Source organism: Lampris incognitus, chromosome 17 (assembly GCF_029633865.1).
Source record: "Lampris incognitus isolate fLamInc1 chromosome 17, fLamInc1.hap2, whole genome shotgun sequence".
Classification (NCBI taxonomy): domain Eukaryota; kingdom Metazoa; phylum Chordata; class Actinopteri; order Lampriformes; family Lampridae; genus Lampris; species Lampris incognitus.
The window spans coordinates 15,795,107-15,819,336 of NC_079227.1; the positions used below are offsets into that span (position 1 = coordinate 15,795,107).

General features: G+C 45.3%; 1 protein-coding gene across 1 annotated transcript in view; it reads left to right on the top strand.

The window, feature by feature from the left end:
- fasn (fatty acid synthase) overlaps window positions 1-24,230 on the top strand; it is a 37,490-nt gene that overhangs the window by 7,521 nt on the left and 5,739 nt on the right. The window contains exons 3-35 of the mRNA XM_056296937.1: window positions 812-964; window positions 1,591-1,764; window positions 1,951-2,151; window positions 2,309-2,431; window positions 5,628-5,743; window positions 5,865-5,999; window positions 6,138-6,612; window positions 6,816-7,003; window positions 7,331-7,520; window positions 7,658-7,752; window positions 8,065-8,199; window positions 8,465-8,668; window positions 8,902-9,017; window positions 9,572-9,747; window positions 9,866-10,057; window positions 10,217-10,297; window positions 10,542-10,727; window positions 11,290-11,469; window positions 11,755-11,958; window positions 12,066-12,382; window positions 13,367-13,768; window positions 14,077-14,244; window positions 14,806-14,921; window positions 15,441-15,595; window positions 17,407-17,610; window positions 20,789-20,939; window positions 21,060-21,238; window positions 21,356-21,475; window positions 21,908-22,030; window positions 22,577-22,800; window positions 22,959-23,148; window positions 23,308-23,459; window positions 23,951-24,042. Of these exons, the coding sequence (XP_056152912.1) occupies window positions 812-964; window positions 1,591-1,764; window positions 1,951-2,151; window positions 2,309-2,431; window positions 5,628-5,743; window positions 5,865-5,999; window positions 6,138-6,612; window positions 6,816-7,003; window positions 7,331-7,520; window positions 7,658-7,752; window positions 8,065-8,199; window positions 8,465-8,668; window positions 8,902-9,017; window positions 9,572-9,747; window positions 9,866-10,057; window positions 10,217-10,297; window positions 10,542-10,727; window positions 11,290-11,469; window positions 11,755-11,958; window positions 12,066-12,382; window positions 13,367-13,768; window positions 14,077-14,244; window positions 14,806-14,921; window positions 15,441-15,595; window positions 17,407-17,610; window positions 20,789-20,939; window positions 21,060-21,238; window positions 21,356-21,475; window positions 21,908-22,030; window positions 22,577-22,800; window positions 22,959-23,148; window positions 23,308-23,459; window positions 23,951-24,042 (5,917 nt within the window). The remainder of the gene's footprint in view (window positions 1-811; window positions 965-1,590; window positions 1,765-1,950; window positions 2,152-2,308; window positions 2,432-5,627; window positions 5,744-5,864; window positions 6,000-6,137; window positions 6,613-6,815; window positions 7,004-7,330; window positions 7,521-7,657; window positions 7,753-8,064; window positions 8,200-8,464; window positions 8,669-8,901; window positions 9,018-9,571; window positions 9,748-9,865; window positions 10,058-10,216; window positions 10,298-10,541; window positions 10,728-11,289; window positions 11,470-11,754; window positions 11,959-12,065; window positions 12,383-13,366; window positions 13,769-14,076; window positions 14,245-14,805; window positions 14,922-15,440; window positions 15,596-17,406; window positions 17,611-20,788; window positions 20,940-21,059; window positions 21,239-21,355; window positions 21,476-21,907; window positions 22,031-22,576; window positions 22,801-22,958; window positions 23,149-23,307; window positions 23,460-23,950; window positions 24,043-24,230) is intronic.

The following is a 24,230-nucleotide window of genomic DNA, read 5'->3' on the forward strand; positions in this document are numbered from 1 at the left end:
CACCTGGCTGTGAAGGATTGGCACTGTTTTTTTCTGGCATTGCTCTATCTTTTTCACCAGTTACTCTCTTTCTCTTCCTCTTTCTCTTTCCCATTCACTCTGTCACTTTCTCCTTTTGCTCTGCATTTGCATTTTTACCCACTCACGATTACTTTGCATCTACTCCCCACATGCAGCTCTGCTGCCTTAGCCCTAACCAGTGCACTCTCTCCCCTTCATTCCCTGGCTCTCTGTCTCTGTCTCTCTGTCTCTCTCTCTGTCTCTCTCTCTCTCTCTCTCTCTCTCTCTCTCTCTGTCTCTCTCTCTCTCTCTCTCTCTCTCTCTCTCTCTCTCTCTCTCTCTCTCTCTCTCTCACTCTCTCACTATTGTTCCCTGTGAATAGTACCTCTCATAGTACATCTCATCGGCGCCTGGCATGCATCAAAATCTCACATTCATGAACTCAAAAGGGCTTGCTCGGCCAGGCCAGCCAACACCCTGAGACCACACACACCAGGCTAGTGGAGGCAGAGAGGGGGGTAGGAAAGGGGAGGCATCACAGCCTGGGACTGCCCTTGCATAATGATAGAGAACCCTCCTATTGCCTTGATACTGTCATATAATCACCTAAAAGTGATGTTAAGATGAGTTTTTAGTTAAGAATTTTGGATCCAGTGGCTTTCACTCATCATCTACACCTTCGGATCTTTTCTGTCAATCATTTCTAAACCCGTTCTCTATTTTCAGTGCCTGTACACAAGCAGTCAGTTCATTTCCAGGGCAAAATACTTTTAAATAACCCCCCCCCCCCCCCTCTGTTGTTCATTCCCAGGTTTGTATGGACTGCCCAAGAGGAACGGCAAGCTTAAGGACATCAGCCACTTTGATGCAGCATTCTTTGGGGTGCACCCCAAACAGGCCCACACCATGGACCCCCAGCTCCGGCTCATGCTGGAGATCTCCTATGAGGCCATTGTAGATGGAGGTAATAGGGAGTGGCTTTTTAAAAAAAAATGTTTTTAATACATTTATTTCTGATTTTTCCCTTTTTTCTCCCAATTTAGTGGCCAATCGATCCCTATTTTAGTTCAAACACCCACCCTCGTACTGCATGCGTTCTTCAACTGCATCTCTCCGGCCGGCAGTCTCGAAGGAGACGCCTCGCCATTTTTGTGACAAGGCAAATCCAGGCCGAACCACTGCTTTTTCCGACACACACAGAAACACATTCATGTGACGAACACACGCCGACTCCGCCCCCTCCCAAAGACAGCATTGCCAATTATTGCTGCTTCGTCGAGTCCGGCCTATTTGGATCTGACGAGACCGGGGCGCAAACCCCGGTCCCCAGTGGGCAACTGCATCGACACAAAGCCGATGCTTAGACCGCTACACCACCGCGGACCCTCAGGGAGTGGCTTTTGATGGGGTTGGGATAAAAAGTGTGAGGGTGAATGGAGGAGGGTAGGTGAGGAAATGGGTGAGGTACTAGATAAAATCACAATAGGAATTCAACTGAAGAAAAACTTGGTACAGGGGGAAAAAAAACCCTCAGTATGTAGCAAACATGTTGCTATTCTGATTGCAGTATTGGGTTATTTTCTGGCACAGGCCTGAACCCTGTGGCACTCCGTGGCAGTAAAACGGGGGTCTACATTGGTGTGAGTGGCTCCGAGGCTGGCGAGGCATTCAGCAGAGACCCTGAGGAGTTACTAGGGTACAGCATGACGGGATGCCAGCGAGCCATGTTTGCTAACCGACTCTCATATTTCTTTGACTTTAACGGTAAGCCCCCAACCTGTTTCAACCTTAAGTTTAGCTTGTTTGTCTTTTTTTTTTTTTTAGAAATATTAAAATGTACAATACTGGGGTGTAAAATTCTGACTTGGCGATTTGTCACACATTGCGCCACCTGCATCATTTTCATGAGCAAGTTTCCTTAATGTCATCTACTCCCCTTTTCCTCTCCAGGTCCTAGCACAGCCATTGACACAGCCTGCTCCTCCAGCCTATTGGCTCTGGAGAATGCTTTCCATGCCATTCGCCACGGCCACTGTGATGCGGCGCTGGTGGGAGGAGTCAACCTTCTGCTCAAGCCAAACACCTCCGTGCAGTTCATGAAACTGGGCATGCTCAGCCCAGAAGGCACCTGCAAGTCCTTTGACTCCTCAGGTGAAAAGAAAGAGACTGTAAATGTAGAGGGTTGATTTCAGTGACTACCACTGTATTGAGAATCTTTTTTTTTTGCAGTCAGCAAACATGAGATTAATAATGTTTTGTTTTTTTTGTTTTTGTTTTTTTTGGTCCATTTGCCTTTTCTTCTCCCCAGGAAATGGTTACTGTCGTTCTGAGGCTGCGGTAGCCGTGCTGCTGACTAAGCGTTCATTGGCTAAGAGGGTCTACGCTACAGTGCTGAATGCCGGCAACAACACAGATGGATATAAAGAGCAGGGTGAGAAGGGCACTCCTCCTTCTTGGCCTAGGGGGTCCTAGTGCAGTTAATCCTGCACTGATCAATGATAATTGATATTAATTTCAGCAACCATCTAGATATAAACCCTGTAGTCTCTTTACAGAAATCGCTCTGCAGGAGAAACGCCCCTTTTAAACTTCTTTGTATTTGTTATTAAAACAGTTCCGGTAAGCTTTATAAACCCATTATGACCTCCTATGTAGGAAATGGATACTTTTTTTTTCTTTTTTTTAAAGCTCCTTTTGATATTTGGGTTTAATTTCCTTGGCTAATAGCTACGCAACCTTCTGAAATTCATGTTAATATGGATTATTCAGAGGAAGGTAATAAAGTGTGTTGGCTTAAGCTGCAGTTTTCACACAGTCTCGCATAAGGGCTTGCACCCACACCAACCTTTCCTCTAGTCACTCTTGGCACACTTGGCCGCTGCTGCAGCACCTTTTTAATAGACATAGGCCGTCAGTGAGGGTCAGTTTCTGGAGTGTTTTATTGACAAGCGCACATATACACGAGCAACACATGCATTCCTACGGGACAGGTCTTTTAGATGATGGACGCGTAACAGACTGTCACATGGCTTGCTTTGCCAAGAGGGTTGTTGAGTTATTGAAGGCTACAAAAGTTGTTTGGCTTCATCATTCCAGAGTGTGTTACATTTAAATTGCACTCATGGTTTTGACATCTCACTCCCACAAGTATATTGCCAACTACAATTGCACCTGCCATGTGGCCACAACGCTATCTTTCTGTCAAGTTTGTCCTGGTTTGCACATGGCCCATATCCACTGACAGCATGGGGTTATAGGTTAGTGGGTGAAACGGTTAAAATTGTTTGCCAAAGCAGTCGACCCTTTCCTATGCGGGACATTGGCAGGTGCTATGAGGAGCTGTGTCAGTGTGCATTACCTCATAGTATAAATATCAGCTCTAACATTACTGACAGCCTCTTTCCCCCTGGTGTTGAAAGGTTATCAATGTTTTGCTGCTCTTTCGTGTCCTCATGTCAACAATCAAAATCTAGGGCCTCACATTAATTTCATGTATTGTGTCAAAATTACCTTACAGTGTACAGGCACGCAAACTTTTTTATTTTTTGGACCCGCCCCCCCTTTCTCCCCAATTGTATCTGGCCAATTACCCCACTCTTCCGAGCCGTCCGGGTGATTGCTCCACCCCCTCTGCCGATGCGGGGAGGGCTGCAGACTACCACATGCTTCCTCTGATACATGTGGAGTTGCCAGCCGCTTCTTTTCACCTGACAGTGAGGAGTTTTGCCAGGGGGACATAGCGCGTGGGAGGATTACGTTATTCCTCCCCCCCGAACAGGTGCCCCAAGTGACCAGAGGAGGTGCTAGTGTAGCAACCAGGACACATACCCACATCTGGCTTCCCACCTGCAGACACAGCCAATTGTGTCTGTAGGGACTCCTGACCAAGCCGGAGGTAACACAGGGATTCGAACTGGTGATCCCCGTGTTGGTAGGCAACGGAATAGACCGCTACACTACCTGGATGTCCCAAGCACGCAAACTTTTGTCACCTTTCAGCAAAATTTTCCCTTTGGAATCTAAAATCGGTCACCTACATGATTTGTGCAGATCCACCTACTCAAAGCGACTTCCATAGTAAGAGAAAGGAGGGCGAACATCTGATGCTGTGGATGCACGTTGGGATGCGCGTGCATCGACTGTCAACAAAAGGCAGCAGCCAGCAGTGCAAGCCCAGACCATTGGTCTGTGACCTGCTATGTGGAAAAAGCCGAAACGAAGTTGCCAGTTGCGCATGGCAGCCATGAAACTGCAGAGAAGGTGTCAGCTGAAAACCGAAAAACACCTGTCAGTTGGAAAGAGATCAGATTGGACGGAACAAGAATTGTTAGCAAGCTAGCTAACATTAAGGGAGGATGTCAGGTACGGGGAGGTGGACTACACACTCTGTGAGAACATCCGGTCAACAGGAACCACTGACAAACGCCAATGGCAACAGAGTCTACTAGAAAAGCAGCAGAGCAAGTAATGCTGCCAACCACCTGGCAGTGCTCAGGAGAGCAAAAAGCAGACAGCCGAAGAGGAGAAAGAGAGCAAGGCTGAAGCATATGGCAGAACAGCGAAAGTGGGCCCAAAAGTGGGCCTGGACCAGAAGATTTTTTTCCTCTTGGTCCAGGCCAAGAAGAAAAATTAAGGACAGAACCCTTTAGCGCCCCCCACCCCCACCCCCACCAACAGTCCTAAAGCATAGGATACTCATATTCATACTTGCAATTTTTCTTTTCACACTTAAACATGGTTTATGGAGAGTAATAATTTTGAAAATAATTGTAATTGTGTACCTGGTGGGGCTGCCCTTTGTTAATTTTCTTTGTAAATGGGAGCATGTCATGGCAATTATTTAATTCCACTATGACATTACACGAGGAACGAGACAAATATCTCTTACAGTATTGTGACATGATTTTAATATATATTCATGAACAGACACATCCAAACCCAGGTGCTTGAATGCACACCGATCAATACAGTACAGTCTCTTTTATAGGGCAGTTGTCTGTTCTTCCCCTCCTTATCTCATGTTTTCCAGCTCTCATCCATCAAGGCCACTTCTGAGATTAGGGTATACACACTTGCTACACTCAGTGAGTCTCCCATATAGCCAACAATTAACAATAGGCCTTTATGTGTGCACCTGGAGAAGACACTTTAGAAGATTACCTTTGTTCTATTACACATGGACTTCAAGCATCTATCTAAGCAATGTAAGGTCATGGTGAAAGATTAAAAGTAAGCAAACATCAAATATGAATTGCCCTCACAGAGCATATCATATGTAAAGGTACATTTTCGCTTAATAAATTAATACTTTTTACTTTTTTGCTCAATCTTGTAATTCTGTTAGCTTGTGACCAGCACAGAGTAATCCTACAACACTTAAGAAATTAGCATTTAAAAGCTTATTTTTCAAAAAAAGAAAAAAAATCTCAGAGGGAGCATACCCCCCTAGCGGGTCTATGTTTTTCTCTGCTCACGCATCCTCCTCACCTTTTTCACCCCTAGCCATTTTGCCCATCGTCCTGTCATTGCTGTTGCAGCCCAGTCTGGTGCAAATGCCTATCCACAGTGTGTCTCCCTCTGTCCGCTAATGTAAATCTGTCTCATGGACTCCTCTCCCCCTCCCCCAGGTGTGACATTCCCATCAGGTGAGATGCAGCAGAGGCTGGTGCGTGCTCTCTACCAGGAAGCCAACATCTCAACTGAGCAGGTGGAATACATTGAAGCCCACGGTACTGGAACTAAGGTAAGCAAACACATCAGTTTGGGTTTTTTCAACCTTATAATGATGTCACCTGAACATGCACCCAGTTCCATTAACACTCTACAATGTGTGTCACCCACTATGCTGCTTTTTCTACTTTCAGGTCGGTGACCCACAGGAAGTCAATGGCATTGTCAGTGTGTTCTGTCAGTCGAAGCGGGAGCCACTGCTCATTGGCTCCACCAAGTCCAACATGGGTCACCCTGAGCCCGCCTCTGGTCTGGCTGCTCTCGCCAAGGTAAGAAAGGAGAACAATCAATGTCTTCACCTCACTGTGATCCACTCTCTTTTGAGACTTGAGGTTTGTGGGTGCCCATTATTAGCTTCTAATTTCTCATTCATCTTTTATTTATCCTTCTGTCTATTTCTCCTCCAGGTGGTGCTTTCTCTGGAACGAGGTGTGTGGGCTCCCAACCTGCATTTCAAGAGCCCCAACCTGGATATCCCCGCCTTGACCGATGGGCGTGTTCGTGTTGTTGACCGTCCCATCCCAGTACACGGAGGCATCGTAGGCATTAACTCCTTCGGTTTTGGGGGATCCAATGTTCACGTGATCCTTCGCCCTGCTGGTGAATACGCGCAGAAATCCCCCGAGACGAATTCCACAGCCAAGACGGTTCCCAGAGTCCTCCAAGCCTGTGGCCGCACAGAGAATGCAGTTAATGCTGTGCTTAACAAAGGGAAGGAACTCTCTGGAGATGATAACTTTCTTTCCCTTCTGAATGAGGTTTCGGGTGTACCCGCGACTAGCATGCCCTACAGAGGTTACACTCTGATCGGCTCCCAGAGTGACGTCACAGAGGTGCAGCAGGTACAGCCCAATCCTAGGCCTCTCTGGTACATCTGCTCAGGTGAGAAGTTTTTTTTTTATTGTTCTCTATATTTTTATTTATCTATTAATTATTCAGTTTTAGACAAATTACTTTAACCCCTTTAGGTAATATAAATATATTTTGCTAGCTGTTTTCTCTGATCCTCACCTCCTCAGTGGATCGGAGAGACGGATATGTTGAAGTACTAAACTGATTGATCCTGAATTTCCGTAATTAATCAGGCATGGGTACACAGTGGGCTGGTATGGGCCGCAGCCTGATGCAGCTGCCTGAATTCAGAGAGTCCATCCTTCGTTCGGACACGGCCCTCAAGGACACAGGCCTATGCATATCCCGCATGCTCATGGAGGCTGATGAAACCACCTTTGAGGACACTGTCCACGCTTTCGTTGGTCTCGCTGCCATACAGGTAGAGTGGAGATAGAGATGTCATGCTTGATAAGGGAACTTTGACATTTTAAACAATGGCCGGCTTGGTCACTAATTTTAGCATGGACTTCAGTGGTCAGCCATTTAGGATGGATATTTTTGTGTTTTTTACATACAAAACACATTACTAGATTACAAGAAGGTTCACTTTTCCAAGACTCAAGATTTACAAACAACCTCCATAAGTCCCATGTCTTGCAAACCTAAATGGGTACAGTGTGCGCGCACACACTCACACCCCAACTAATTTTAGATGATAACTCAATGAAAAGTCACTTAAGCCATTTCCTGTGCGTCGCCATCCCAGATTGCCCAGATTGACCTGCTGACTAAGCTGGGCCTGCAGCCTGACGGTATTGTGGGCCACTCGGTAGGAGAGCTGGCTTGTGGTTATGCAGATGGCTCCCTCAGCCACAGCGAGGCTGTCCTGGCTGCTTACTGGAGAGGCCGCTGTATCAAGGAGGCCAACCTCCCTCCTGGAGGCATGGCTGCTGTCGGTAAGGGGTTTCAAGTGTGTAAGGAGAATATGTGTGTCTGTACATGTGATGCTGATTAACAGGGGCTAAATGCTATTCATATTAATATAACTGACATAGAATTTCTCTTTTTTTTCTATGTTCCTCCTGTCTCACAGGGCTGACGTGGGAGGAGTGTAAGGCCCAGTGTCCTGAGGGTGTGGTCCCAGCTTGTCATAATGCTGAAGACACTGTCACCATCTCTGGCCCTAAGGTAAACATTCACATTAAAGATTCCAATTGTCAAACTGCACAAAATTTGCATGGTTTGAAAGGTATTTTGTTGGTAAAGGTAAGCTGACAGGTAATTATGGTATTTTGCTTTACACACATTAATGTCGGAAATGTTTACATGTCGACAATTTTTTTTTTAACCGATCTGGGCCCACATAAAAAATGTTAACATGAGAGTATGTTCACTAGGATGCTTGATACAGTGGTACAGAAATGAGAAGTCTTTGGTGTGATTGCTGTGATACAGGACTATATGTTAAAGCAAACTGAGTTGGTACTGTCTTTCTTGCAGGACGCTGTGAGTACGTTTGTGGCCAAACTGAAAGAGAGTGGAGTGTTTGCCAAGGAAGTCCGTAGTGCTGGCGTGGCCTTTCATTCATACTACATGGCCTCCATTGCCCCGAACCTCCTGGCTGCTCTCAAAAGGGTACGTCAGAACTAGAGGATGGTGTAACATCTGTGGTTAGAGTGACCCCTACTGGTCTCTGGTAGGACCTCCTGTGTCTGAGCTAATGCAGGAAAACCTGTTTACTCTTCTATAACCTCTGAATTCCCGAACATATTTTGCGATTAAACATTTTAAGTTCATGTGGGGGTTTTTTTTTTAATCCATTTATCTGACTTATCTGTCTTTGTCTTTATTTTCTTATACATACATCTTGTAAAAGTAAATGTCCCCTCCCTCTCTGCAGGTGATCAAGGAGCCGCGTCAGCGCTCATCGCGGTGGATCAGCACCAGTATCCCCCAGGCTGACTGGGAGTCTCCCCTGGCTCTGCAGAGCTCGGCAGAATACCATGTCAACAACCTGGTCACCCCAGTGCTCTTTCAGGAGGGACTCAACCTGGTGCCTGACAATGCCGTGGTGGTAGAGATTGCACCGCATGCTCTGCTGCAGGTACACAGTACATCCTGGCACTTTGCTGTGTCTAATTACTACTGCATTGTCTTCAAATGGGACTTATTTGTGTTTTGGTGTTTGATTTTTCTGATTTCAGAATGTACAAAAGGTGCTCATTACTTTCCAGTGTGTATCTAATCCCGTTTTCTCTCACTTACACACACACACACACATACACACACACACACACACACACACACACACACACACACACACACACACACACACAGGCAATCCTGAAGCGTAGCTTGAAGCCCACATGTTCCATTCTGCCACTGATGAAGAGAGGCCATGCCAACAACCTAGAGTTCTTCCTCTCCCACGTTGGCAAAATCTACATGAATGGGTCAGTGTCTACGTCACTTAGTCTTGCATTCTTTTAATTGCATCAGTCTGCTTGAAGAGATTAAGACTTCTATGCGGAGTTTTGGATTTTTGTTGACGTTGCGCACACCTGTGGACAAAAGCAATACATTTGGCACAGAAGAACGGCTTCATGTCACATAAATATTGCCTCTTGTTGCAAAACTCTACATTCACCCTCTGCTAGCTTGTGCCATTTGTTTTGAAGAAAAGAGATCTGCTGTGTGCCATGAATTGTTTCATCAGATTTCATAGAGAATCCAACCTGGAGACAGACATTTAGAATCATAGCAATATCTTATCTTATGGCTGGTGGACTCATTTGCTTATTTTAGTCATATAGAGGCATCAAAAAACTCCTTGTAACATCATTCATTTGTGAATTGTAGTGAAGGTCGTAAGCAGTAAGTATAACATTGGCACCACATCCCTACCCTAGTCCAATCTCAGCAGCAGAAGTCCAGCTTTGAGGCAGTTGTTTCAGACTACTAATGGATCCTGTTTTTTTTATTTTATTTTTTTATCTTTGTCATGCAGCATCAACGTGGACAGTAACAGCCTGTGTCCATCTGTGAAATACCCAGTGCCAACAGGCACCCCTCTGATCTCTCCCATCATGCAGTGGGACCATGCCCAGACCTGGGATGTCCCCAAGACTGAGGACTTCCCTTCGGGCTCAGGAGGGTCCACATCAGCAGCTGTCTATAACATTGGTAAGAAATGCACATGCGGGTCTTTAAAGTTTTTTTTTTTAAGTGCCCTGTTGTTTAATCATTAGAACATATCCATACTGTACAAACTAATCTAACCCAGTTTTTACTGACCACATAGACATAAACCCGGAGTCACCAGACTACTACATGATTGGCCACTGCATTGACGGGCGTGTCCTTTACCCCGCAACTGGTTACTTGGTGCTGGCCTGGCGCACCCTGATGAGGAGCCTCGGTGTCGTCATGGAAACGGCCCCTGTGACCTTTGAGGATGTCACAATCCACAGGGCCACCATCCTGCCAAAGATCGGTGAGGCCCGCAGGAGGGAGTAATAAAAGGATGAGAACACATAAGAACATAGGCATCACGGAAGATAATTTTTGTAACTTATCCGTTTATGACTAGGTCAACTAACAAATCAGTGTGGATAACTTTTTGTCTCTTGCGCTTCTCTTTTCACCATCTCAGGCTCGGTTCAGTTAGAAGTACGTCTCATGCCTGCCACCAACAAGTTTGAAGTTTCAGAAAATGGCAATTTGGCCGTCAGTGGTAGGTGCCATGACATTATCCTTAATATTGATTATATCTATGGCTCAACTAAATCTTGAGTCCTAATCACCCTTTTAACCTTTCCTCATAATATTACAAAAACAATATATTTGAAAACAAGATATTTTTGTTTGTGTATAACACCAGGAGAACCAAGTAAAGATTTTTGTGGATTCAAACATTTCCTTTGTCCCTTCTGCTGCCATTCTTTGACCTGTTCATCTCTGCAATCTCTATATCCCAGGTAAGGTGAGCATTTTAGAGGACAAAGCCCTGGATTCATTCCACTCACAGATTGGTCAGTTGCAAACTGCTAAGGAAAGTGACCCTAAAATGAAGCTTACTACCCATGACATCTATAAGGAGCTGCGTCTCCGTGGTTATGACTATGGGAAGACCTTTCAGGGTATTCTGGAGTCCAATAACGAAGGTGTGTTTGTGTGTGTGTGTGTCTGTCTGTCTGTCTGTCTGTCTGTCTGTCTGTTTCCATACTGTGAACTTGAGATATGGGTGTTTCCAAGTTTAAGTTAAGCTTGGTGGTTAGACACCATCATACCACAGAGTTTGGCGACATGTAGCATTTATGTAGCAGTTTTGTAATCTTGATAGTAATAATATACTATCTGATTTGGCAAGGATTTTGTCACCAATTTGGCTATCCAATAAAAGCGCTTAATCTATGGCATGTCCACCACTAACAAAATTGTGGCTATTCAAGGCACTAAAGACGTGTTAAGAAACCCCATTTGTTTTTCTTGTTGTTTTGTTTTAATATTTTATGTCAAACTTAAATAATTTTTTTGCACGCCACCACTGTTGACATTGTCAGCTAACTAAGCACAAACTAATTATTCATATGTAAAACAGTTGTCTTGTTCACAGACCTAAAGGGATTTGGGTCGACGATCTTAATTTCTTCAACACTTGCAGACTTCTAAAATCTTACACATTCTATCTTAACTGTTCTGCTGTGTGTAAAATGGCGGTCCTAGGTGACAAAGGGAAGCTGCAGTGGACTGGGAACTGGGTGACCTTCCTGGACACCATGCTGCAGATGATTGTGGTCGGCCTGTCAGGTCGAAGCCTGCGTCTGCCTACCAGAATTCGCTCCGTCTGCGTAGACCCTGCTCTGCACCTGGAGAAGGTCTCGGAGTATGCTGACGGCAAGCAAGGTTTGTGTTAGATAAAGCATAAAAATATACCCATAGGGCCCAATTTAACTGTTTTCCCCCCTATATCCGGAATGTCAAAGGTGGGTCAATAGTTGTTTGAAGGACTTTTAAAAAGATTTAAAATAGGTGTAGATTTTTAAAGACTTTTCAGTTTTAAGTCAGCTTACAATGTAAATACAGTGCTTTACAATTTCTCTCCTGTGTCTGATTCACTGTCCCTCTGTCTTTTTGACTCATAACTTGACATCTAACTGTTCCCCTTCATTCCCTTTGCCTGTTCCACAGCTGTGGAAGTCCATGTCAACCGTTGCCTGGACAGCATTGTGGCAGGTGGAGTTCAGATCTGCGGTCTCCATGCCACAGTGGCGCCACGCCGCCAGCAGCAACAGAGCCCGCCCACACTGGAGGAGTTTGTATTTGTTCCCTACATGGAGACAGAGTGCCTGGCAACCAATGAAAAACTGGCTGAGCACCTCAGGCTCTGCAAAGGTATGTCTCAACTTCGGGTTCTGCAGGTAATTGCAAAATATCCGCTTTGAGAAACAACACACGAACAAGTGTTAGAGCTTTGTCCTGATTGAACACTTCTCTTCCAGATTTGATCCACAAACTTCAGTGTAAGTTAGCTCCTCACGGCGTCAAGCTCTCCATTCCTGGTCTGCAAGAGTTTTCTGACTGCCCACTGCCCAGCCCAGAGCCATCTGAGCCTGGCCTGGTGCGGTTGCTGGCCCTGCTCTGTGGCCTGGAGCTGAATGGGAACCTGCACTCGGAAGTGGAGCAAACTGTAGAGAAGGAGAGGGGATGCCTGCTTCGTGACCCCCTGCTGCAAGGCCTGCTGGACGCACCAGCCCTCAGACACTGCCTGGACACAGCCATGGAGAACACAACCCCGGGCAAGATTAAAGTCCTGGAGGTAAGAGCGAATAGTGTCTTTTTTGTTTGGAGTAATTGACTACCAGGTTTGAATTACTGGGGAATTTAGAAGGAAGATTAAGTAAGTGTTGTGTTTTTAAGCACTATTAAAATACTGAATCAAAATGCTTATACCCCTTTAAATTCATTTTATGATATACTTCCTTCTTTGTGGCACAATGGTTTAGTGGTTAGCTCCATAACCTCACAGCAAGTGGCTCCTGTACAACGCCAGCCTTTATATGTTGAGTTTGCACATTCTCACTGTCTTCATGTGGGTTTCCTCTCGGTATGCCAGCTTCCTCCCACAGTCCAAAAATATGCATGGTTTTGGGGTGTCCGGGTAGCGTAGCGGTCTATTCCGTTGCCTACCAACATGGGGATCGAATCCCTGTGTTACCTTCATCTTGGTCAGGCGTCTCTACAAACACAACTCTGGGAAGCCAGCTGTGGGTGTGTGTCCTGGTCATTGCACTTGCGCCTCCTCTGGTCGGTTGGGGCACCTGTTCGGGAGGAGGGGGAGAAATAGGGTGATCCTCCCACATGCTATGTCCCCCTGGCGAAACTCCTCACTGTCAGGTGAAAAGAGGCGGCTGGCGACTCCACGTGTCGGAGGAGACATGTGGTGGTCTGCAGCCCATCCCGGATTGGCAGAGGGGGTGGAGCAGCGACCGGGACGGCTCGGAAGTGTAGGATAAGTGGCCGGATACGATTGGGGAGAAACAGGGAAAAAAATAAAATCTGCGTGTTTTTGAATTGGAGTCTCTAAATTACGTGTGTGTGTGTGAGTGAGAGTGTGTGTGTGTGAGTGAGAGTGTGTGTGTGTGTGAGAGTGTGAGTGATGGACTGGCGACCTGTCCAGAGTTTTGCCCATTGAATACTTGGATAGGCTCCCTGTGACCCTTGAATTCAGTGAAGAGGATTTAGAGTATGAATGAATGAAATTCATCCCTCTCCTTGACAATAGTTCTTCCTCTCTTTCCAGGCTTTCTCCAATGACGGTCAGCTCTTTTCCCGCGCCGTGCCCCTCCTCAACGTCCAGCCTATGTTGCGTCTTGACTACACCGCCACAGCAACGACCCCCAGCCTTCTCGATGCCCACCAGGCCACCCTAGAAGAACTGGGGGTCACCTCAGCCCAGTGGGATCCTCTGACAGGCCCTGCTCCCGGAGGAGTAGGAGGAGCAGATCTGGTGGTGTGTAACCACGCCTGGGGCACTCTAGGAACAGAGGCCGGGGCATTAGTGGCCAACCTTGCCTCTGGAGCTAAGGAGGGAGGATTCCTTCTCCTCCACACCCTACTGAAGGGAGAGACCCTGGGGGAGACAGTGGCTTTCTTTTCCGCGACCTCACCAAGCAAGAACAGTCCACAGGGACTGCTTACACAGGTCAGTAGACAGAATGTCGCTTTTGTTGATCCCATAACAGGGGAAACACATCCGGGAATGAACCAGCACAACAGCAACAATACATCCCATAGTTTAAAATAAATGCAGCTAAAAGGTAGAGCTGTCTTTTATTAACCTGGAGGCTTGATGTTTAACACCTATAATGCTGGGAGCTAAGAGCAGTGTTTTCCTGATTTCACTTGAGTGAGCAATGATTAATGGAGGGGCTTGAACCGGAGAAAGCTACACATTATAGGTGTGAGTCATAGGTGTGATTTTCAGCGATATCCTCACCCTCTGCTCTCCAGGCTGAATGGGAGAAGATATTTTCTGAGGCCTCGCTGAACGTGGTGGCAGTGAGGAAGTCTTTCTATGGCTCGGTGCTTTTCCTTTGTCGCCGTAACTTCACCAGTAAACAACAACCCATCTTCCTTCCTGTGGATGGCACGGATTACCAATGGGTCAAGACTCTCAAGGTTAGGCTCAATGTTCTCGCGCACAAGTGTGTGTGCGTGTTCATGAAAGCATTTAAGACTATATGTTGCAGCCATCAAACTGTCCAAAAGTGGGGTGTCCGGGTAGCGTAGTGGTCGGGCATCCCTACAGACACAATTGGGCGGGTCTGCGGGTGGGATGCCAGATGTAGGTATGTATCCTGGTCGCTGCACTAGCGCCTCCTCTGGTCGGTCGAGGCGCCTGTTCGGGGGGGTACTGAAGGAGAATAGTGTGATCCTCCCACACACTACGTCCCCCTGGCAAAACTCCTCACTGTCAGGTGAAAAGAAGTGGCTGGCAACTCTACATGTATGGCAGGAGCCATGTGGTAGACTGCACCCCTCCCCGGATCAGGAGAAGGGGTGGAGTAGCGACCGGGATGGCTTGGAAGAGTAGGGTAATTGGCCGGGTACAATTGGGGAGAAAAAGGGGGAGAAATTAAAAAAAAAAAAAAAAAAGTCCAAAAGTGTCTTGAAGTTTCTCGTACCCTTAATTGTATACATAACGGTGTGTAACTCTACATGCGTGTGTATCTCTTCCAGGCAACACTGGCTGAGCCCTCAGACTCCCCTGTCTGGCTAACTGCCTCTCAGGGCCACTGTGGAGTTGTGGGAATGGTCAACTGTCTACGTCAGGAGCCTGGCGGCAACAGAGTCCGGTAGCACACCTTTTCATATGGACATGGTTCCGTACTTTGTGTTGGTGGATATTTATAATTTGGATAGATTTTATAATATAAGTAGTTAATTCACATATCATTAATGACAGGCATTTCATATATTGTAGTATCAGTGGTTTTATTGACTGGAATATTTAAAGGTCAGTTAATTGCTTGTTGTTTTAAGTCATATAGCACTCATTAAGTTGAAATAGATAACTGAGCTTGGTTATTGGTGCACTTTAGGTTTCACAGTTTAGAGTATGAGTTTGTGTGAGCGTTCAGGCAAGTTTTAAATGTTGACAAGTCAGTAATTTCAATATATGGAAATTATTCAAATATTTTGTTTTCCCAAATACCTTCCATCCCGGAGAGGTTTTGAATGATTTTTAATATTTAGCTATGTCACTCTATCGAACAATATAGTTTATCATTGTCTCAACATTGGACAGTTGTGATTGATGTGATTTTAATTTATCTTTATGTCCCTCTGTTCTGGTTATCCCAACTTCTCGCCAGTTGTGCATTTGTATCTAATCTTAACAAATCATCGGTGGTACCAACCCTGCAGCCCACCCATACCTCCATGCAGTCAGTGCTCAAGGGGGATCTGGTGATGAACGTGTTCCGAGACGGACGCTGGGGTGTCTTCAGACATCAGCTCATTACCCAGGGTATGAAAACATCCACATCCTAGTTTAGACCATTTTCACACGTCAGTTTCTTATCCTTCCTCTTTCTTCCGATCCATTATAGGGATGGGTACCAAAACCCGATATAAAACGGGTGCTAAATTAATAAAGACCCCATAGTATTGATAAGCTCCGACTTTAACGGTTCTGCTATTGGTATTGGAGAAATTAAGAAAATGTCCTATTTATTTAGGCTGCATAAGCCTTTTATCTGCACTCCCCCCCCCTTTTCTCCCCAATTGTACTTGGCCAACCACCCTATTTTCCAAGCCGTCCCGGTAGCTGCTCCATCCCCTCTGCCGATCTGGGGAGGGCTGCAGACTACCACATGCCTCCTCCGATACATGTGGAGTTGCCAACTGCTTCTTTTCACCTGGCAGTGAGGAGTTTCGCCAGGGGGATGTAGCGCATGAGAGGATCATGCTATCCCCCCCCCCGTTCCCTCTCCCCCGCCGAACAGGCGCCCTGACCAACCAGAGGAGGCGCGAGTGCGGTGACCAAGACACATACCCACATCCGACTTTCCACCCGCAGACACAGCCAATAGTATCTGTAGGGACGTCCGACCAAGCTGGAGGTAACATGGGGATTTGAACCGGTGATCCCCATGGTGGTAGGCAACGGAATAGACCGCTACGCTACCCAGACGCCCCGTTTATCTGCACCTTTTATCTCACCAACTCCGTTTATAATTTGCAGTAAGATTAAGACATTTGTCTATGATGCATTTTCGCTATATCCAGTCCAGAAGAGAGATCTCTTTATCAGACCCTGTCATGAACATCACATTCAGAACACTGGATTTTGTGGGTAAGGTGAGGGACATCATTATGGAGAGGGATGAAACAATGGTCTCTTATGATGTTGCATGTGTGAGCCAAGGGGCGGGGCCAGCTCTCTGACGCGCACACACACGCAAGCACACATACACAGACCCACGGAGCCTGCTCTTAGTGACAATGGCAGAGAGAACTAAATGGTCAAAAGACTGGTTATACTTCACTAGAGTCAATGCTGACAGTGCTCGTTGCCACAAGTGCAACAAGTGTTTTGCATGGAAGGGTGGAATTACAAGGAATCTTTCGAAACTTCCACTGAAAGTTGCATCAGATACAGGCAGAGAAATGCACAGTTTTCGACTGCCTAGCTTGTAGTTCATCTCTCGTTGCCCCATACACCTCAGTTATGTTATGCATGCTAGCAGCCTGGAGCCTACACAGAGTTGACTACATTATATGAACATGGGTTCATAATTAAAAGTAACGCTCTAGCCAGACATGAGAAAATAAAGCAATGTTAATTCTGTTATCAATTTTTTATTTTTTCTCTTAAAAAATAACAAAAAGAACCGATAAGAGTACCATTAAAGTACTTGATCGATAAGCAGTATTGGTAAGAGTAGTAGTACCGTTACAATCTTAACGATACCCATCCCTAGTCCAGTGACACTTGCAGTTGGCACTCCTCCCGTGATCGACTATTGACATGACTGTACTGATTGTCCTTCGCATTAAGCTTATATCGGTGTTTTGAGGAATATTATGGGGGTGTGTCCATGTTTGTTTGCTTATCTGAATGTTGTTGTTGTATTAGGTGGGTGTATTTGCTTGTTTGTTCTTGTTTCTGTATTTGAGTACTCTGCTGTGTTTAAGTTCTAGGTATATCTGCTGTTTTCTGTGTAATAAACACTGGCTGTGGAAAAGAATTTCCTCCCTGAGGACTGTAAACTATGTATCTCTGTCTTTATCTATGTCCACTTATTAAATATTCCTTATGTGCTTTTGCTCTTTTAGATATGAATGAGGAAATGACAGAGCAGGCCTATGTCAACGTGTTGACTCGTGGTGACCTGTCCTCACTGCGCTGGATCGCATCACCGCTCCGCCATTTTGTGGCCACCAACCCCAATGTGCAGCTGTGTCATGTCTACTACAGCTCACTGAACTTCAGGGACATCATGCTGGCCACTGGCAAACTGCCACCAGATGCCATTCCAGGTACTAAAACTGCAAAGAAATACTTACTCACACATGTAAAGTAGGGATGCACCGAAATGAAAATTCTTGGCCGAAACCGAAAACCAAAAATGAGGAAACAAGGCCAAAAACCGAAACACCGAAAGAAATGATTGTCAATTATTAGAACCATTGCATTTATGGCTATGACTGTGTACTACTAACCTCGTATGAAAATATTTATTTAGCACTGACATTACAACAATGCACAATATAAATTAAAATTCAAAACAAAATGTTTAACTTGACCCCACTCATGTATACATTAAATAATAATGTACAGGCCTATAACTGACTGGCCTGCTGAAAGATTGTAAAATTAAATATGTTCTCTCATAAAAACACAAAGTGCATTTAAGTCAAGTGCTTTTTAAATTTTTCTCTGTAGGACTACTACAACAAAGTGCATTCAGAACAAGTGCAACTGCTGAAAGATATAACAATATTTTCTCTGTAGGCCTACAACATAACAGTGTATCAAAACAAAGATTGCCATAGCCTGTAGGCATTTAACAACAACAAATGCACCAAGAATTGTGGATGTGCAAAGTGGAAAACAAATATTTTAACAATAGACACACGCCCATTCTACTTCTTGAGGTAAAGTGGCAGGTTTTTCTTGATGAAGAGTAGCTTCTCTGCTTTATCACAGTGAAGTCTGTTCCTCTTCTCATCGAGAACATGAGCTGCAGCACTGAACAGTCTCTCGCTGTCAGTGCTTGTGCACGGAGCAGACAAGTACTTGCGTGCCATCTTTGCCAGGTCAGGAAAGCGGCCATGGTTATTTCTCCAGTAGGCAAGAGGGTTATCACTTCTGGAGATGGGGACTTCAGACAGATAACCGTCCAACTGTTGAGCGGTTGAGCTTGTTGTCTACCTGATATTTGAAAAAGATAAAGGGCCAGTGCATAAACGTTTTTATCAAATAAAATAAAAACTGTCTAGCAGAAAAATAAAATCATCTGATAGTCACATATAGTAAGTCAGAATAGAATAGCCTACCTATTATTTGGGGCACTCTCTTGCAGGATCTCATTGAACTTATCAGACATGGAAGGTGCATGCCCCTCATCTGGTGCAGACAGACGAGTCCCTTTTTCTGCGCTTTGCTCTCCTGCTGCGCTCTGCTCTCCTCCCGCATTGTGCGCTGGTCCGTCTCCAAGCGGGTTGCCCGCATCCATCGCGGCCTGGATCATTTCACGTGCGCGCTGCTTTAATCCCACATCCAAGTAATGATCCTTATAACGCGGATCAAGTACAGTCGCAATGAAGTGTAGAGGATCCGAATAGATCTCAGTGAAACGTGTGTTGACAGACTCTTAAGAGTGTGCTTTTCATGGTTTTCACTCCGTGGTCTGTCTCAACCTCTTTGCTTAGAAGACGCTTTAGTGCCACAATTAACGGAATAACGTCTGCTACAGATACATCAGCGGAGCTGATCTCTTTAGTTAACTGCTCAAAGGGGGCAAGAAGAAAGAGAATGTTCTCTATTAAGACCCACTGGTGTGAAGTGAATGTCGCGGGGAGCTCGTGATCTGCGCTGTATGCAGCCAAGACTCGCTTTTGCGCAAAGAGGCTTTCCAGCATGTAAAAAGTGCTGTTCCAGCATGTACTCACGTCTTGTTGAAACCGTTTTATTGGTGTTCCAAACTGATCTTGCATAGACTGTAAGCGGGAATAGGCCAGCTGAGAATGTTTAAAGTGGCCAACAATTCTTCTGCCTATAGCCAATACGTCTTTTACGCTGCGCTGAGACAACACTCCCTCATTCACAGCCAGATGTAGTGTGTGGGCCATGCACCGTATTCCTTTCAGCTGGCTGTCTTCTATCGCTTTTGCCATATTTCTTGCATTGTCACTGACTATGGCATGCACTTTAGATCGGTCGATATGCCAGGTGTCGAACATATTGGCGAATGCAGCAGAAATGGCTGCTGCTGTATGTGACCCTCTAAACTCTTGAGAATGGAGCAGAATCTTTTGCAGCTTGAAATCTGTATCGATCCACTGTGCGGTTAGACTGAGCATACTGGTGAGGCTGACGTCTGAGCTCCATATGTTGGTCCTGAAACTGATAGCTGTAATATCTGATGCTATAAGCTCATGGACATGAGTTGCAACAACATTAAACAGCTCAGGTAAACACACGTCTGAGAAATGCCGTCTGCTTGGCATGGCATAACGGGGCTCAATGTGATCAATCAGCCTACGAAATCCCACATCTTCTATGACAGAGAACGGCTGATCATCTAAGGCAATAAACTCCATAATTTTTTGTGTTATGCCCTTTGCCTTAGCACCATCACTGGAAAACTTTCTTGCCTTTTCAAATAAGTCCGCTACAGATGGAGTGGGCGTACTCGGATTGACTTTTCTTTTCTGCGCCGTATTCTTCTCATATTCAGAATGGCTATCGGGATGTTTGGATTTCAGGTGATAAATTAAACCCGACGTGGAGAAACTCTTTGCAGACACACTCCCTCTTGAAATTTCAGCATTGCATGTTTTGCAAATCGCTATCCGTGGGTCTTTCTCCGAGATATTGAAATACGTCCACACCGCAGACATGTTGGCTCTTATCCAGATGACCGTGTGCTGGCTGCGCTTTTTACTTGCGTCATCACAATTCTGTTTCAGCCGTGTTGTTTCGGTGATTTAGGTCTTTCGGCCGAAAACCGAAAATACGCGTTTGGGCCATTTTCGGCCAAAAATTTTCGGTGGCCGAATTTTCGGTGCATCCCTAATGTAAAGTAGAAAAACTCACCTGTCATAACGTCAGCTGTTAATTGTTAAAATGAAGAAATAATGCTATTAACAGCAATGGAAATGGGTATTTTTTTAATGTCTAGCAAGTTGCTCTTGTCAACTGTTCTCCATGTTTTTTCTCTTGAATGTCTTGAATGATGGGATCCTACACACAGGCCGATTGTGTAATTGTGTCAAACCAGTTAATCGTAACATAACTGATTCCTATTTGATTTTTTTTTTCACCTTTTCAAAAGTCTGCTAAGAAGTTGGTGAACATTTGGGTTGAAACATGGCTAATTTTACACAGGCATATGCCTAAACCAAGTTGATTAAAAGGAAAAAGATTAATCTATGCTATCTCTCATACATGCCCACAAAAAGATTAGAGACATATCCCTCTTTCACCTCATAGGAGACATAGCTCTGCAGCAGTGCATGCTGGGTATGGAGTTCTCAGGTTGTGACCCTAGTGGTCGTCGTGTGATGGGTCTTTTGCCTGCCAAGGGCCTGGCCACCTGTGTGGATGCAGATAAGCGCTTCCTCTGGGATGTGCCCTCCGGCTGGTAAGTTATAGTAGTTGGGGGTGGCAGGAGCTAGCACATACACATTAACTATAATTGCACCTCCAGCTACATGTTCATTATTGTTGGGATAAACAATTATATTTCTCCTGACCTTGCCAGGACTCTGGAGCAGGCAGCCTCTGTGCCAGTGGTTTATGCCACAGCCTACTACTCCCTGGTGGTGCGTGGCAGGCTTCGCCCAGGAGAGAGTGTCCTCATCCATTCAGGGTCCGGTGGCGTCGGCCAGGCTGCCATTGCCATAGCACTCAGCAAGAAATGCAAGGTCTTCACTACAGTTGGTTAGTACTCACACTTTACTTCTTTTACACATGCCACTGTGGAGACCCATACAGCCTCTTGTTCCACATACCCATTGGTGTAACCTTTGTGGATGTGTCTCTTTGTGTCATGACCAGGCTCAGCAGAGAAGCGAGCCTATCTGCAGGAGAGGTTCCCTCAGCTCACAGCGGAGTCCTTTGCCAACTCCAGAGATGCTTCCTTCGAACAACACGTCTTGCTATATACACAAGGCAAAGGTAGGACACATACACACACACACACACACACAGAGGTACGTTTTGACTCTTCCACATCTCAACACTCATTCAAAATAAATGAGAAGAGCACAGTATATCTTTTAATACGTAGGATATGATTTCACAGTTTGTGTACCATTCCCCAGAGTGAGGTTTCACATGCAAACCGAATTTGGAACACGCTGATGTTCTAATTCTGTTATTAGGCAATTCTAACCATTTAGAAATTAGCTTGCAGAGTGTTTATGTCTTTGAGGACAAAATTAATGGTATTTTTGAAATATTGATGGTGAGTTTCACGTAGAAAATCTTCCTGAAGTGGTTGAATGCATCAAATAAAACCTTTCATTATCCCTTCCACATTGCAATATTGCACATCAATATTGAACTGTCTACTGTTTCATCTTCTGTGTGTGTGCGCGTGTGTCTCAGGTGTGGACCTGGTGCTGAACTCTCTGGCTGAGGAGAAGCTGCAGGCCAGTCTTCGCTGCCTGGCCAGACATGGACGATTCCTTGAGATCGGCAAATACGACCTGTCCAACAACTCACCATTGGGTGAGTAAGATACTGCTCCAAGTTCGTTCCAGCACAGAGTTAGTTTGGTATATAACACTCATCGCCTCGGCTTCATGAATTTTAAATGAATGAATTTGAATTAAACAAATTCCTTAATTCTGTCCTGTATCTTAGGATTTTTTGTGAGCACATCTTTGATAGCATTTGGCCTTATTTATCAATCTTTTGTACATACACATTTGTTCTTACACAACCATGGAATTTTTTTAGCCCTGAAGTTTCTCTCGGAGACCAGTCTAAACTCAGGGGTTACCTGGGTAACCCCTGCATTTAGACACCAATTGGCTAACACTGATGTGTTTGCAAGCCTGAGTGATTGCTTGTTGTAAGAGGTAGACAATAGATGTTAGGGGGAAGGAATCACAAATAACCATCAGGCTTTGCTTTTGACTGTTAGACAATCTTGACAGCTAAAAGATTCCATGGGTGTTGTAAGAACAAATTTGTATGTATGACCGATTGATGAATGAGGCCCATTGTATTTTGGAACTGATGAGCTTCAGAGCAGATCTCTGTTTTCACCAGGCATGGCCTTGTTCCTGAAGAACGTGGCGTTCCATGGCATCCTGCTGGACGCCCTGTTTGAGGAGGGCAACCGGGAGTGGGAAGAAGTGTCCCAGCTGCTGAAGGAGGGCATCAAGGGAGGTGTAGTCCAGCCCCTGAAAACCACAGTGTTTGAGAGAGGCCAAGTGGAGGATGCCTTCCGATATATGGCCCAGGGCAAACACATCGGCAAGGTCCTGCTGCAGGTCAGTTCACCTCTTAAATTTCATTTTTAGGTTGCCTCCAAGAAATCTGCTGACACTGTTTGAACTGCTGTTGCTTTGAATTCAGCTACTACAGCGTGGCTTTTCTCAGCACTGAAGTATTCTCAAGTAATCTCTTCCTTGTCCCTCTCGTCTTACAGGTTCGCTCTGAGGAGAAGGGAACAACATCCTCCATGTCTCTCCGGGCTATTTGTCGTACCTTCTGCCCCGCCTCCCACTCTTACATCATCACTGGGGGCCTGGGAGGCTTTGGTCTTGAACTTGCCAACTGGCTGACCGAGAGGGGAGCCCGCAAACTGGTGCTTACGTCCAGATCAGGCATCAGGAATGGTGAGGGATACTGACATGTCACAAAGCCTTTGGTGATTCTCAGTTTAGGGCTATATATCAATTGCAATTTAAGCTATTAAGGGCATGATTGTTCCATCCTAAATTGTTTGTGTTCTTTTCTCATAATGCTTTTTATTTTATTTTTTTGCTTGTTACCAGGTTACCAGACGAAGCGTGTACGTGAGTGGCAGAGTCAGGGTGTGCAGGTTCTGGTGTCCACCAGTGATGTCAGCACAATGGAGGGGGCAGAGCGACTCATCTGTGAGGCCAGCAGGCTGGGTCCTGTGGGCGGAGTCTTCCAGCTTGCCATGGTAACTCGGCACCTGTCACTTCAGTTCATCAATGTCATACACTTTAAGGCAACATATAGTTACAGCCAAGTAATCTGATTGGTCAAAGACTATTTCTAATTGTGCTAGATGTATGCATCTTTTATTGGTTGCTATGCCAACTTGTGCGGTGACAAGGGACCTAGTTAGCAACATATTTCTTCTGTTTTTCAGTATGCTGTTTTGTGGAATACTTTGAAGACAACATTTCAGATAATATGCATTTAGTTGTAAATATTTTATAGAAACCATAATACCCTTGAGGACTCATTTCAAAGTGATTATGGGGAATTTGAAGCTGCCAGCCTTATAATGCACCTTGTACATCTTGCATCTCAGAAGCTCATGCTCATAGTGAAGAACAGGCATTGGCTTACTGATGCTCCCTCAAACAACTCCTCTTGAGTCACGTCCAAATCTGTGCTTCAGCTTCCTGTTTTAATCTAGAACTTGTCCATCTGTTTTTTGCTCAGGTATTGAAAGACGGCATGCTAGAAAACCTGACTCCTCAGCTCTTCATCGAGGTCAACAAACCCAAATATGATGGCACCATACATCTGGACAAGTAAAGCACTTACACACACACACACACACACACACATCTAATGTTCTGATGTCTAATGTCAAGTCTAATGTTCAAAATAATACTTAAATACACTGGTTACTCTGTACATGTCAGTGGAGTAAGGTAGTTACGACAGGCCCTAGTGCGCACACGCACGCACACAAGTCTAATGTTCCTAGTTCATTTGT